A 14,879-nucleotide genomic window follows, 5' to 3' on the forward strand; every position below is an offset into this window, starting at 1 on the left:
TCAAAAAATGTCAGAACCTGATAGTTCTAAGGGGACGATATAGAAACCAAATCTTTTTCAGTCATCTTAATCCTGGGATGGTCACTCGTCCAGTATTTAGCTTGCTAGTACCAGTGCGGCCACCTGATAAAGTAAGCGTACAGCCCTGGAATGGTCATTATGCTTGATAAGACTCAAGCCATTGTTTGGTGGTTTGCCCACGTCTTACGATTATAAAACATATACATATGTAAATTATACATGCAGTAATATAGGTGTACACAACACTATTTTTCCAAGAAACATTTGAAAAAGAAGAAAGTAAAAGATCAAATAGCATTTTTTCTGCTTTGCTCAGAGTATTTATGGATCTGTCGGGTTTCCAGTATGTGTCCCCCCTCAATAGTAAACCCATTCCTATGCCTTTGGTGTGTGTGTTACTTTAATTAGTTTTAAATATTCCAGAATTGCAAAAAATACATTCAGTGCCTGGCTTCCTGTTTAAATCTACTCTTGCACTTCTGTTAAAGTAGTGCATTAAACTGCACAACTTTAAATGCACCTAGATGATATGCACTAACAACAATATATGAGTGTAAATGTAGATATTGTGGTGGTCATGCTATGTGTTTCTACAAGATGGCAGCAGAGATCTATGAGCTGGTAGGGGAACCGACACTGGGATATCCATGTGTTCACATTTATAGGTTTTTATTTATAGTTAGTTATAAAGCTCCATATAAAAGCAACTTGTTAAAATTCCTCTATAATCCAGAAGTCACTGAAAATAATGTTGACCTTCATGTGAGTGGCCTTTACACTCAAACAAACAAGGGTGGAGTGAGAAACCGACAAGTTTGCCTCTCTGGCTCTTCTTCAATTATTTATCATGTTGAATGATATTTTGTTGTGTTTATGAAATATCTGCAGATGTGATAGTCTAGTTATACGTGAAAGCATGACAAAAGAGTTGTAGCACAATTTTAGCACAAGATTTAAACCCCATTAGCATCAGGCTCCCCCTGCTCCCTCTTCCATGCTCTGCTAAGCGCTAAACTGACAGCTTTATCACTGTCTGTGGATACCAAGGCCTTTAGCCTGTAAGCCAGCAAAAGGAAACAGCTGCCCTCTCAGCACCGTGCCTCACTCCCAACAGGCTGCCTTCACTTTTTCCCGGAGGCCTGAATAATTGTTGCATAACTATAGTAGAGTCATATTGTTGAGTCACTCAGAGACACAACAGGAATGCACTGTTTAATTCCTACAGTTTTTCTACTAGTGGCAACTTTAAAGGTCAGATCGGTGAAGGTTTGCTTCTCGCACTCTGAAACAGCTTTAACATTTTGTACCTAACAAAGACTCATTTTGCAGTTTTAAAAAAGAGACTGGCAGAACCGTCACTAATTTGCATTTGCAGATTCACTTTCTCTCATTTACTAGGGGTCACTTTATTTGTGTCCATTAATGGTCTCCGTCACTTGAGTCAGATTGGCTCTGTCAGTGCTGCTGCAGTTCTTACAGGTTGCTGAACACAAGGCAAATGTCACAGATCCCTGACTGTCATCATCCACTTCATTTTACTGTATGTGGATCCTAGCAGGTTACGTCATTCTATCAGCAGGGATCAAAAAACTCTTGTCGTGGGCTAACAAAGCAGTGACCCAAGTAAACAGTCTCAGTTCACGATTCAAACCTTCCGACTTCTCTTCTGTGGATTTGCATTCCCTGGACTTGATGGACTAACTCTCTTTTGCCATAGAAACGTAGTCACCTGTTCCCTGTGTCAGTCTCTCCAGAGATCCTTGTCTACTGAAATTGCTCTTTGAAAATAATAAAGACTTTAAAATTAGTCACACTGTCTCCGTGTCTGCACTTGAATCCTTCATTTTGTACCAGCTTTACTGGCCGTTGACAATGCTGACACAAAGAGTGCCATCTTTGTCTCCTCCAGCTGACACACAGCTTCACACCGTACCACTGCAGACAGCTAGCACACAGCCCCCACCCTCACTATCAGAAGTCTGTAAAGCTTTTGCTTCAACAGCATCAAAGTATTAACAGTTATCATAAGGTGCACATGTTAAACTGTTTACCTATTAGCATCACCATCAAGTTATCAATAAGCTAACAGCTATGGCTAGCTAATTAAAGCTAGACAACATACATTACCAGTCCTGTCTGCTCGTAACATTGATACAGTGTTAATTTAACAGGACAACAAAATTACTGGAGTTGAAGGGAGCCATCAAGCTGAAGAAGGAGACCTATTGGGCTTGGCTAACCTGTGGGAGCTGATGGGTACTGGCAGGCCAAGCAGAATGTGTCTCAGGTGATGGCCGAAGCAAAAACTTGGGTGTGAGAGGAGTTCGGTGAGGTCATGGAAAAAGACTTTCAGATGGCCTCAAAGTGATTGTGACAAACCATCAGGGGACTCAGGAGGGGAAAGAGGTGCTCTACTCATACGGTCTATAGTGCGGGTGGGGCGCTGCTGACTGGATGCTGGCTGTTGTAGGGCTGTCTTGGTTGACACACCTCTGCAACATCACGTGGAGATCTGGGGCAGTGCCATTGGATTGGCTAACTGGGGTGGTGGTCCCCATCTTTAAAAAGGGTGACCGGAGGGTGTGCTCCAACTATCGGGGGATCACACTCCTCAGCCTCCCCCGGTAAGGTCTATGCCAGGGTGCTGGAAAGGAGGGTCCGTCTATTAGTCAAACCTCAGATTCAAGAACAATGCGGTTTTCATCCTGGTTGTGGAACACTGGACCAGCTCTTCATCCTGTCTTGTTTGTCCATCAGGTCTACATGTGTTTTGTGGACTTAGAGAAGGCATTTGACCACATGCCTCAGGGTATCCTGTGGGGGCTGCTGCAGGAGTATGGGGTGTCTGGTCCACTGTTGCGGGCCATTTAGTCCCTCTACATCCACAGTGAGACCTTTGTCCACATTGCCGGCAATGAGTCGGACTTGTTTCCTGTGGGTGTTGGACTCCACCAGGGCTCCCCTTTGCAACCGATTCTGTTCATAATTCTTATGGACAGAATTTCTAGGTGTAGCCAAGTGGCCTCAGAATCTCATCTCTGCTTTTTGTGGATGATGCGGTCCTGTTGGCTTCATCAGGTAGTGGCCTCCAGCTTGCAGTGGAACAGTTTGCAGCCATAGTGAAGGAGCTGGGATGAGAAATAGCACCTCTGAGACCATGCAGACATTTTGAGCTGCCTTGCTTCAATTGTAATAGAAAATTAATGAAACCGAGTAGAGTTGAGTCAAGTTGAGTCGAATAGGCACTAGTGGAAGAGACCTGTGACAGGTTGACCACCTGACCAGGATGTGCCTCTTAACCTATGGCAGGTGACATAGACTCCACTTGATTAGACACTTGATTTATGACAACATTCAAGCGATTTTAAAGACACACACGTTTCCAAGTTTTTTTTTTTTCTATCCTTGGTCTGAAATTCAGAATTAATTATGGGTTATATTAAAACAAATCTGAATACTGATTGGATGGCTTTTCTTATTTGTAGCATAATACTGCTCACTATCTGACCTCCTGTAGTGAGGTCATCTGCTCATGACTCATGCACTGTAGGAGACGCTTCTGAAGAGCTTTGTTGTTGTTGATTATTGTTTAGTTGTCACATACATGGTCATAGAAGGTACAGTTAGCAGTGAAATGCTTTGGTGACTGCTCTTACACAATAACATGAAGATGAAAGATATAAATAGAATAATTTACAAATATATTCAAAGGTTTGCCCTCGTGTCCTCTGTGCATAAAACTCCCTCAGCCAAAGAGCGACCAGCTGTCTGCCTGAATGTCGCTGGCAGTGAGCTGCAGACACATCACGTATCCATCACACTGCTGCCTTGGAACACACACGCATAAACATATTTTTTGGTTTCAAGGCATGATATGTGAGGTACAGTGTGATGCCTCATACACTGCTGTCTCATTACAGCTCATGAATAATGCATTGGATGGAGACACCTTTTAAGTTTGAAATTTCTGACATCAAGTGTGAAGGTGAACATATGTTTGCGCACATTCATAATGGGAATGTGTGTATGTGTGTATGCAGGTTCATTTTCAGGAAGGTTGGAAGTGCTGCTGTATGTATATGTGTAGTCTCTTCTACTGTTTTTGATTAGAAGGTGATTCACTCTCTGCAGACAGGCAACCTCTTATCTCTGTTCAGAAAATCTCACCTTGTCTGCCAAATGCAGAAACAAGGACACACAAGATGCATTACTCATGTTGACAGGATTTAATTGGTGTATTTTACCATGGAAAATGGAGACGTCACGATTCAGTATGATCACTGACTGGAATGGTTGTTGCTGTCTATTTTCTTGCTTCTCTGGAGATCCTAACGGTTCATTCAGCCATCTGGCCTCCACTCGCAATTCACTACTGACAGACTGCTGATGTCCAAAATGAAGAATATCTAAAAAGAATATCTCTTAAATGCTGTAAAGGATTTAAGGACAAAAAAAATAAATAAATCATGTAAGTGACCATTTATTGGATTTTTGGATAGTTGGACAGTAATAAGGATTCTGGCTGGGCATGAACTGAATGTACTGATCTGATAGTATATTGCCATTAACCTACAGGCTACATATTTTCATAATGTGCAGTTGAAGTTTGCAGTACTGATAATTTAGTTGTCATGGGGTCCTTCAGCAGAAGCAAAGGTAACGACTCAAAGGCAGACATGATGGAGACAGTGTTAAAAGTTTGAAAGCCTTCATTTCTCGCAACTAATCAACAGACGAGGGACACTGGGAAAACAGAAGCTGACTGCTTATTTCGAGGGGGGGGGGTGAGCCACAATGTCACAGAGGCACGAATGCAAGGACCACACCACAGTCTTCACTTTTAATGATATATCAGTACAGAAGCTCAGAGAGTCACAGATTATACAGAGAGATGCTGCAACAGTGAGAAAGACAAGACTTTGTGGAAAAAAAACTTTTCTTCCGATTTTGACGAAGTCTCCTATATCAGCGCTGATATGGAGGAATCGTCTGAGTGGTGATACATGTCATAGTCTACGGAGTCAGACTACGGTGTGTGGATGGGTGGACCCAAAATGGCAGGAGGCAGGCTGACAGAGCAGATGAAAAAACATCTTTATTTATGGCTGGAACAGCTCAACTAACTAGAAACAAAGAAGTTTCTTACAGAACCACACACACACACACACACACACACACACACCGAACAGGGGACCAAACTGAACCCAAGACACGAGATAAGGAACTGGTAGTACAACAGGCACACTAAAGGAAACACCGTTCATGTGAATGAGGACAACGCTGGACAGGCCAACACAATGAGGAGGGAAACAACATAAGATTAGACCTCAGAGGGAGGGAACATTATACAGTGGACAACCCTGAGGCACAGTGGACAGAGATGAGACTAAGACAGATGGGACATCCCAGAACATCATATAACTACGAAACATGGGGAAGCATAAGGGATGAACTACAATAAACTGAAACCAACCAGCACCCTGACAATTCAACTGAGGCCTGAGGATCCAACAAATGAACAACTAGAATGACTAAGAATCAAAGAAATAAAATATCAGAATCAGAAAGCACTGGGTGACAGACCCAGGATCATGACAGTACCTATCATTCAGGAGAACACGGCTGCCTGTGCCGTAACAGCGAGGAAAATAGAGGTGCATGTGGGATGATGTTACCAGTGTCATCACACACCCACTGCTTCCTTTGCACCTCATTGACAATATGTTGACACATGAACTGTGCCAAATTTTTTTTTACTTTCTTATTGAGACATTAGGCGGGTTCGGCTGAGGTAGTGTTGCCGTACAGCAAAGAGTCATATTCAGTTACTGTAGTAATACATATTATGGCAAGAACAGCTCAGCTTATTAAGAGCAACAACAGTCCATCTAGCCTACTCAGCTAGTGCTGAGCTAATGTTCATTCAGTGTTCTAGTAAATAAAAAGCAAACCATTATTCTGGCTGGTATAGATCCAGGGTGTAAAATAACAACCTCCAAAAACACAAGAGAACTGCACAAATAAACACACACACACAATAGACAACACAAGCAAACTGAGGCCTTATCCCAGCTGTCATAGGGTGAGAGGTAGGATACACTATGGAAAGGTCACCAGTCTGTTGAGGGATAACACAGAGAGACAGACAAACACTCACACTTATGGACAATTTAGAATCACCAATTAACCTAACCCCACTGACTGCATGTCTTTGGACTGTGGGAGGAAACTGTACCCAGAGAAAACCCACACAAACACGAGGAGAACATGCAAACTCCACACAGGAAGGTCCCAGCCAAGGTGGAATCAAACCCAGGGCCTTCTTGCTGTGAGGCAACAGCGCTAATCACTGTGCCACTATGCTGCCCTGTGCCAATGTTTGATATGATTTGAAAAACAGGATACAGTGTAAAATTATACATATATCAGCATACCAACTATCAAACACAGTAGTGGAGGGGTGATGATGTGAGCTTGCCACAGGACCTGGGGACCTTGCAGTCAGAGTCGACCGTACCAAAGTATGCTAGAGTCAAATGTGAGGCCATCTTTCAGCTCAAGCTTGGGTGAAATTGGATCATATAACAGGACAATGGCCCCAAGCACACCAACAAATCAGGTGAATGGTTGAAAAAGACTTTAATCTTTTTCAGTTGCAAAGGTCTGGTCAAAGTCCAGACCTAAGAAAGCTGTGCCCACAAACCTCAAAGACCTAACTAACGCTGTAAAGAAGAGTGAGTTAGAATTCCTCCACAATGATCTCAGATACTAATAAATGGACTGGTTCTTACATGGCACTTTTCCACTCTGTCTGAGCACTCAAAGCACTCATACAACACGTTTGTATTCACCCATACACTTCCATATGTATCTAAGCTGTTTACTGTCTAACATTCACACACATTCATACTCCGACGTTTGCGTTGGAGAGCAACTTGGGGTTCAGTATCTTGCCCAAGGATACTTTGACATGGAGCCCAGAGCACCCAGGAATTGAACCACCAACCTTTCGATTAGTAGATGACCTGCTCTACCTCCTTAGCCACAGTCATACAGAAAATGATTAAGTAATTGGTGCTAAAGGTAGTTCTATACGCTACTGAATCACGAAAACTTTGTCTCACATGTGTGTATACTATACAAGAGATAACATGTTTATTAATTTACTTACTCCAAGCCCTCTGCGCTGTTCTGTATTGTACATTAGGAGGAAAGTGATGTAATATGTACAGTTTATTTATACATGACATATTGGCCAGTTCCATATGAGCAATACCACACAGAAAGGAAGTAAAAACAAATACAGTAAAAAACAAAACATATGATGCATTTAGTAGTAATTTTTTTTATAATGTTGGGAAAAATATTGAATCCGCTTGTGGACCTCCACAAAATACTCTTCACCCTCCAGTGACTCACAGCTTTTTGTGTTTCTCAGTGAGTGACAGGCATTTCTCATTACTTACTGTTGTTATGGTAATGCCAGCCCATTGGTGAGATGTGGTGTTATTTCGGGCAGCCTGCTCAGGCGTGCCATTTGCAAAGATAAACGAACACCACAAGAGAACAACCCGCCTCCTTTATGAGCAGAATGACACCCTGGCTCTGTCAGACTGAACTCACTGAACCATCACCAGTGGAAATCATTATAACGGGGCTAAGTGCCGGTTACCTAAATTTATCTCTTTACCTATATTGTATTAATCTTTCCTAATATTCCACCTCTTGAAACCCCAGAACTCTGACTTCCTGTGATAACGAGTTACAGAAAACTGTTCACACAAACAGAGAAAGTCATATTAATGAAATACATTACAAACTGGTGGGTTGTCATATGACTTGTTGGTGTAACACTAGAAATTTCAGCAGGTATGGTTTTCACTTTGCATTCAGTTAGTACCTGCAGCCTTACTCAAAATGCTGCAACCCTGTACCATCAGCAAGTTTTCTTCCTGATTATAGAACCTGAACTGGATTGTTTAAATTGGAACTGTACAGTTACATAGCCTGGAAAATTACTTAGATCTCTTAGAGAAGTAGTTAAATTAGATTAATTTAATTCAATTTGGGATAAAGCTGCATATTAATGTCATAGTCTTCTATTTGTTTGTTTTTTATTTGTTTTTTAATATTTCTTTTAAAAGCTGAAACTTAAAAACAAACAAACAACAACAACACAAAGACTGCTGTCAGACAATGAATAATGATGTTACCTTTGGACAGGGGCCTGCGATGAATATTACTCCAGTGATGTCTCTAAGGTTAATAGACTAAACAATCCATATATTGTTAGAGAAACCTTTATCTTACATTAAAGACCAATAAGATCTGTTGTTGCAGCTTTGTTTCATAATATCTTGTGATTTATACATACCACCTCACTCCGTAAAGTAACTACAGCTGTCAGATAAATGCAGTGTGCAGTCGAGACACAAACAGCTGAGAGGGATTTTTCCTGCGTATGCACAGATTTGCTTGAATGAATGTACATTAAACAGAGAGACATGCTTGAAATTCAGTTTGCCCTCTAGATATGGAGTTTTTGAAGCACCCTTTGAAATCAGTAAACGCTGCCATGTGTGAAGCACCTTTGGATGGCTACTGGATATTAGTTTCATACATCTAACTGTGAGTAGTGAAGCAGACATAAGCTCAAATTTGAGGCATTAAGTCATTTATTCTCTTGCTACTTTATATCTTACAGCTCCAAATTTCAGGGAAAATATTTAACTTTTAACTTCACTATAATATATATATGTGGACTTCCTGTGTTGTAGTTGTTCCTTCAGCCTATAGTACATCTCACTTTCTGATATTACTGTCACAACTGTGGCCTTGTGTTCCTTATCAACCACTATCACGGTCAACTCAGTATATCCATGCTTTTCAGTATTGCTCCTACTGTGATGCAGCCTCTCAAACCTCAACCATGATGGCATCTTACTTCTACAGATGTTAGAGAACTAAGCTAGTAGGTGCAGGGTGGCTGTGGCTCAAGTGATAGAGCAGGTCATCTACTAAGCAGATGATCCCTGGCTGCTCCAGTCTGTGTGCCAAAGTATCCTTTGAGCAAGATACTCAACCCCCGAGGTGCTCCCAGTGAATTCACTGGAGTGTGATTGTGTGTGTATGAGTGTTAGACAGAAAGCACCTAGATGTAGAAAGTGCTTGTGTGAATGTGTGTGTGTGGATGGGTGAATCAGACAGACTGTATAAAGCACTTTGAGCGCTCATGTAGAGTAGAAAAGCAGTCAGTTTACCATTTTTGACCATTATTGTATATATACTACATATATTCTTTCAGCTGTTGCCTTTGGGTTTGCTCAGAGTAGATCACCTGCTTCCATCTCATCCTATTTTTTTTTTTTTTTTAGCATCCTCTTCTGTCACACCAACCTTTGCATGCCCTCCTTCACTACATCCATGAATCTTCTCTATGATCCTGCCTCCACAGTCAACATTCTTTGTCAGATACATCCGCTTTGCACATATCCAAACCATCTCAACCATGGCTCTCTGAATTTGTGTCCAAACCATTCAACCTGTACCATCCCTCTGACAGTACAGGTTCCTAATCTTCTTCATCTTGGTCACTCCCAGTGAAAAACTCTACCACCTTCAGCTCTGCCTTTTTGTCAGGTTGTCACAGCTTGAAAAAGGAGACAAAAAGGCAAATTTCACAATTAAATAAATATTTTTTATTAAGCAATAAAACTAAAGGAGACTAAAGGTTTTTCTGAGCCTTCAACAAATGCTGTCTATAGGCTTCAGGTACAAGTTGATAAGCTGTCAGGATAGTATTTTTTTTAGCTTTTCAGAAACATTTCAGCACTCACATCCCGAGGCCAGTGTAACACACTCTCTATGTGTTCCAATGGAGTGAAAAAAGTAACACCGTTTGACTATAGATAGAAACCCAAACCACTTGCTCCTGTACAGGTGCTGAGAGCCCTAGTAGTGAGCTAAATATAAGGTAAGATAGTGCTTTGAGTGGCCAGTAAAACTGCTGCAAAATTCATTAGTTCTTGGTTTGCATCTGTGAGATCCACACATGTGGAAGGAGATTTAGGTAATTAGGGTGAGGGAGGAGTCAGTCTGCTTCAGTGCTGATACTTAAGATGTCTGCATAGGACTGTGTTTATTTGCAACAATGGGGTCTATGCAGCTTATTGTATTTAGCTTTGTACTTGCATATGTCAGGCTTAGTGATGCTTGGTTCCACAGTGTGGGTGCACCAACCCGCTTGGGGATCAATGCGCAGAGGCCTGCAGTGACTGAAGCTGAGCCTACAGGACGACCTGATGGAGAGCATTCCAGTCAGTCTGCTCAACAAGTTGCCAAGCTCCAGTCAAAGCAGAACCAGCTAGCAGCTGAGCCCCTCTCCTGGAAATTTCCAGAAGACCCGGTGGATCTGGTAACCAAACCTCCTTTCAAATTTGAACTGAGGCAGCCAGTGGTTGCTGACCCTGTTGCTGTGAGATGTGGAGAAAGTAAGATCTTTGTGGAAGTGAGTCAGGACTTGCTGGGTCTCGGCAAGCTGATAAAGCCAGAAGAAATCACCCTTGGTGGTTGTTCAGCCACTGAGATTGATGACTTGTCTCATGTGCTGGTTTTTGAATCTGAGCTGCACGGCTGTGGCAGCACACTAGTGGTATGATCTTTTTGTTCTGATAATTCATTTCCATTCTGTTTCACACAAATGTCAAACATTTTTTTAATTTTTTTTTTTTTTTTTTTTTTTTTTTTTCCTTAGCTGACAGAGAGTACCTTCATTTATGCCTTTATGCTGGTCTACAACCCCAAAGAGTTTGGTAGAAATGGCATCACGAGGAGCCAGAGTGCTGTCATTGGAGTTGAGTGCCACTATCAAAGGTGAACTGAAATGTGGAAAAGATCTGCTTTAGTTTACTGTGGGTCACTGAAGACTTTAATTCAACCACTGATTCTAACTCTGTCCTAACATATTGGCATTCAAAATCTGTAGTAGAAACCCTCCAGGCTATTGACCATCTTGTCTGGTCACTCAGGTTGGTGGAGTTGAGCTCTATCAGATGGCAGCTGGCTACAGACTTCTGTGTTTGCACTATGGAAACGGCCACACACCCAACTTTTAACCTCAGAAAATCCAGATAGGTGTAAACTAACTAGCTCAGCTTTTGTACCAGGCTGCAGACAAGTTTTTCTGCTGTAAAACTGAACATTTTAACATGGGAGTCTTTGGGGATTGTTTTCATTTTGGAGCTGAATATCAAGTGGCTGCTGTTGGAACTGCAGATTTTGGCACTTCCATCTTGGCTTCTATTTTTCAGGCCTGAGGCAGATGTGCTTTCTGCTATATCCAGCAACACAGCACTTGATCCAATAATTCTGAAAGAAACAACGCTATGTTCACTTGAACTCTACAGTAGCCATGACCCCATCAGTTTTTACAGCAAAGAAAATGAGTCACCTGTAACAAAGTCCAGCCTTAAGGAATAAAAGAGGAACTGACACCAGAGAGCAGCAGTAATCTGACTGGCTGCACAATGGCCGTTCTGTCATACATCCCACCAATGTGGAATCTGGAGCAATAGCCCTAGCTGAACATGTTATATTATGTAACTTTGGTGTGCTTTAGTTGTATTTCTAAGGAATCTTGTAGCTTTTATACAGTCCAAGTTTCAGGTATAAGCTGTGGTGTGTGTGTGTGTTTTTGTTTTTTTTGTTTTGTGTTTTTTTTGGTCAGTTGTGTGTCTTGGCTCTAGCTGTAGCTGGACAAGTAAACTGTCTGGAGAAAACTTTCACTTTGTTTTGATGAATCCAGGGCAAAATCATGATGGACTTTAAATTTCAGTCAATATCCAACAAAAAGACACCAACAATAAGCTGAACATACAGGAGGTTTCCAAACCCTCATGTTAGCTCTGTGCATCTGTGAGCCACAATGTTGCTGTGAACATGTTCCCTCATGTCAGTCATTTATACAGTCATTTGGATAAGAAGCATCACAAAAGTATCACACACATATGAACTTGCAACTAGAAAATATTCCCAAAATGTACTTGAGTAAAACTTGAGACTGGTTGTTCCAAAAAACTACATAAAGTAAAATTTATTACTCATTAGATGGTTTTTATATATCTGTTGTGCCATATCCCCCAAGAAGAAATTGGACTTCTAAAGTGAGGTCTTTTGAAGGCTTTTACCTGATAAAGCAGCAAATGTTTGTGGTAGTGTACAGACTGAAACTTTAACATCATGACTCCAAAAACTTTCAATTTCACTTTCAGACAACACAGTGCCAGCAGCCATCCTGAGCCTCCTGCCTGGACGTTTAACAAAGATACTGGGAAAGCAGGGGCGCAGCACTACTTCTCTCTGAAGCTCATGACTGGTGGGTTTCAGCAATCACATTTACATTAACATGGTAGTGACTTTGCAAAACATTAATGATTGATTTTGCTTTAGATGATTGGAGGTTTGAGAGAACGTCCAACAAATATGCTTCAGTAGATGTCATTAACATGGAGGCAGCAGTCTTGCTGCAAACTCAACCCCCCCTCAGGGTGCTAGTGGACAGCTGTGTTGCTACCACAGAGCCAAACTCTGCTTCAGAACCAAGAGAAGCTTTAATAAAAAATAATGGGTAGGTTTTGGATGTAGACATGCAACTTTTTAATGGTATTTTAAAGCATCAGTCTCATCTTTTCTACACCTGCAGGTGTAGGTAAAAGGCGGGTAAGTTGTGTTACTAGTTTATCCTCATAGCAAGTGCTGCCTGCTTGAGTGTTAATTTTCCTACAGGTGTCTGGGTGGTCAACACACCATTTCCAGGTTCATGCCTCAGTCCCAGCCTGATAAGCTCCAGTTACTGGTAGCAGCCCACAGCTTGGGTCTACAGGGGATGGTATGCAAGTTTCTGCTGATAATATGCCACCTGTTGTATGCTTTCAATGAAATTATTATTATTATTTTTTTTATTACAGGTGTATATTTCTTGCCTTCTGAAGGCCATCTCAGCTTCCACCCCAGTTACCATTGAGAACAAGGCATGCTCCTTTTATGAGGGGTATGAGAACATATTTGAAAATTTGATTCATTCTCAAGATGACTTTCATGACACTGACTCTTCCATAGTATGTGGAGGGCTGTAGATGGAAAGGACCAGTTCTGCACCTGCTGTGAGTCCACATGTGGAATGAGAAAGATCCGAGACCTGCATGCCAATGCAATAGGTAATGCATGTCTGCAGGAAAGTGCACAGTACTCAATTTCTCACCCTCGACTGCAAAATAAACTTTATTTATTTTTTAGTGGACAGATGGGAAGCAGAAGTGACCCTGGGCCCCATTATTGTAGAATGACAAGTTTTTAAAAAAAACAAAACACTTGCAATAAAGGAAAAACTTTTTAAAAGAACATGAAAAGCTGTGCTGTCTCTGACCTGACACTGAGATAAGATGACAGATAAAATATCAAGCACACATAACCAGAAGTGTTTCTTTGTAATGAAACTCTTCTGCTGCAGAGCTGATGGTGAAACACTTGAGAAATTTCTGGAAAAAAAAAATGATAGAAGTGACTTTAAGAAGCCACTTGATGTGGTGGCTGACCCTAAGATTAGTGGTGCATATTAATGACTGTATATTTACAGGACTCTGGCATGCACTGGATAGATGTTTAGGATTTCTTTAGATTTGTGAAATGTATACTACTGGGGGTGGGGGGTTAAAGGAACACATCAGATCTCAGTGGGGGGTGGGGGTGGGGGGGCAGTCAGTGGTGTCAAATCCTTCATCCTCCAGGTACTGCCTGCATACTCTTGCCACATGAGGCCGAACATTGTGGTGCAACAGGAGGAACCCCGGACCAAAGAAGCAAGCTACTGATTAATAGGGACTCATCAGTGGCACTGATGGTTGAAGACTAGACAAATGTATAGTTAAGATACAGAATGAATGGATTTATAGTGCTTTACAGATTTTTTTTTTTTTTTTTAGGCACATGTTGAAAAGATTTTAAAACATGTACATTACAAAACAAAAATGCAGGTAAGAACTGTACAAGAATCAGACAAAAATATACTGCACAAACATGTTGCTGAAATGCCTGAGCTGGTTTTGGCAGACCTCAACGGGCAGTATGTTCCACAGGCTGGGTGTGGTTCTATTACTGCAGATGGGGGTGTGGAACAGGAAATTTAGCTTGTTTGACCTGAGTCAAACAAAATTGACTTATAAAGTGCTTTTCTACTCTGAGCACTTAAAGCACTTTATGCAACATGCACCCATTCGTACTGTACAAGCACTTTTTTCTACAGCTAAATGCTTTCTAACATTCTTACACACAGTTGCATCAGAGAGCAACTTGGGGTTCAGCATCATGCTCAAGGATACTTTGGCGTACGGACTAGAACAGCTGGGGATTGAACCACCAACCTTCCAATTAGTAGATGACCTGCTCTACCACCCCACCACCCACTGTTGACAATTTTAAAATGGATCCTAAATGCTACACAAAGTCAGTGAAGGCATGTTAGCAGTAGGGTTAGATTCATTTTTTCTGATCTAGTAAGCATTTTGAATTACCTGCAGGTAATCCAGAGGAGATTTACTGAGTGAAGAAAATGGTGAATTACAGAAGTTGGTCCTAGACAACTTAGACTTCATGTGATCTGAACAAGAAATATTGTTGGCTATCAGCAACTCAGTGGTAATGTTAAAGCCTTAAATCTGTCCCACTGGTAGCAGATATAAAATAGCACTGGCCTGAGAACAAAGCTCTGTGGGACACCACGGGACAAATGGTCGCAGAATTTGACACAAAGCATCCAACAGGGGCAATCACGTTTTCTCAGAGATTTGTATCATTTTAGTGGT

At 41.5% G+C, this 14,879-nt stretch overlaps 1 protein-coding gene across 1 annotated transcript; it reads left to right on the top strand.

Annotated features, from left to right (window-relative positions):
• Nucleotides 1-10,171: 10,171 nt before the first annotated feature.
• LOC115791101 (zona pellucida sperm-binding protein 3-like) lies at nt 10,172-13,396 on the top strand. The gene is made up of 8 exons (XM_030745206.1): nt 10,172-10,672; nt 10,775-10,893; nt 12,291-12,394; nt 12,469-12,646; nt 12,805-12,907; nt 12,987-13,069; nt 13,138-13,235; nt 13,315-13,396. Exons 1-8 carry the CDS (start codon nt 10,172-10,174, stop codon nt 13,362-13,364), a joined length of 1,236 nt encoding a protein of 411 aa, XP_030601066.1. The 3' UTR covers nt 13,365-13,396.
• Nucleotides 13,397-14,879: the final 1,483 nt, after the last annotated feature.

The sequence above is a fragment of the Archocentrus centrarchus genome, chromosome 13 (genome assembly GCF_007364275.1).
Source record: "Archocentrus centrarchus isolate MPI-CPG fArcCen1 chromosome 13, fArcCen1, whole genome shotgun sequence".
Taxonomy (NCBI): Eukaryota; Metazoa; Chordata; class Actinopteri; order Cichliformes; family Cichlidae; genus Archocentrus; species Archocentrus centrarchus.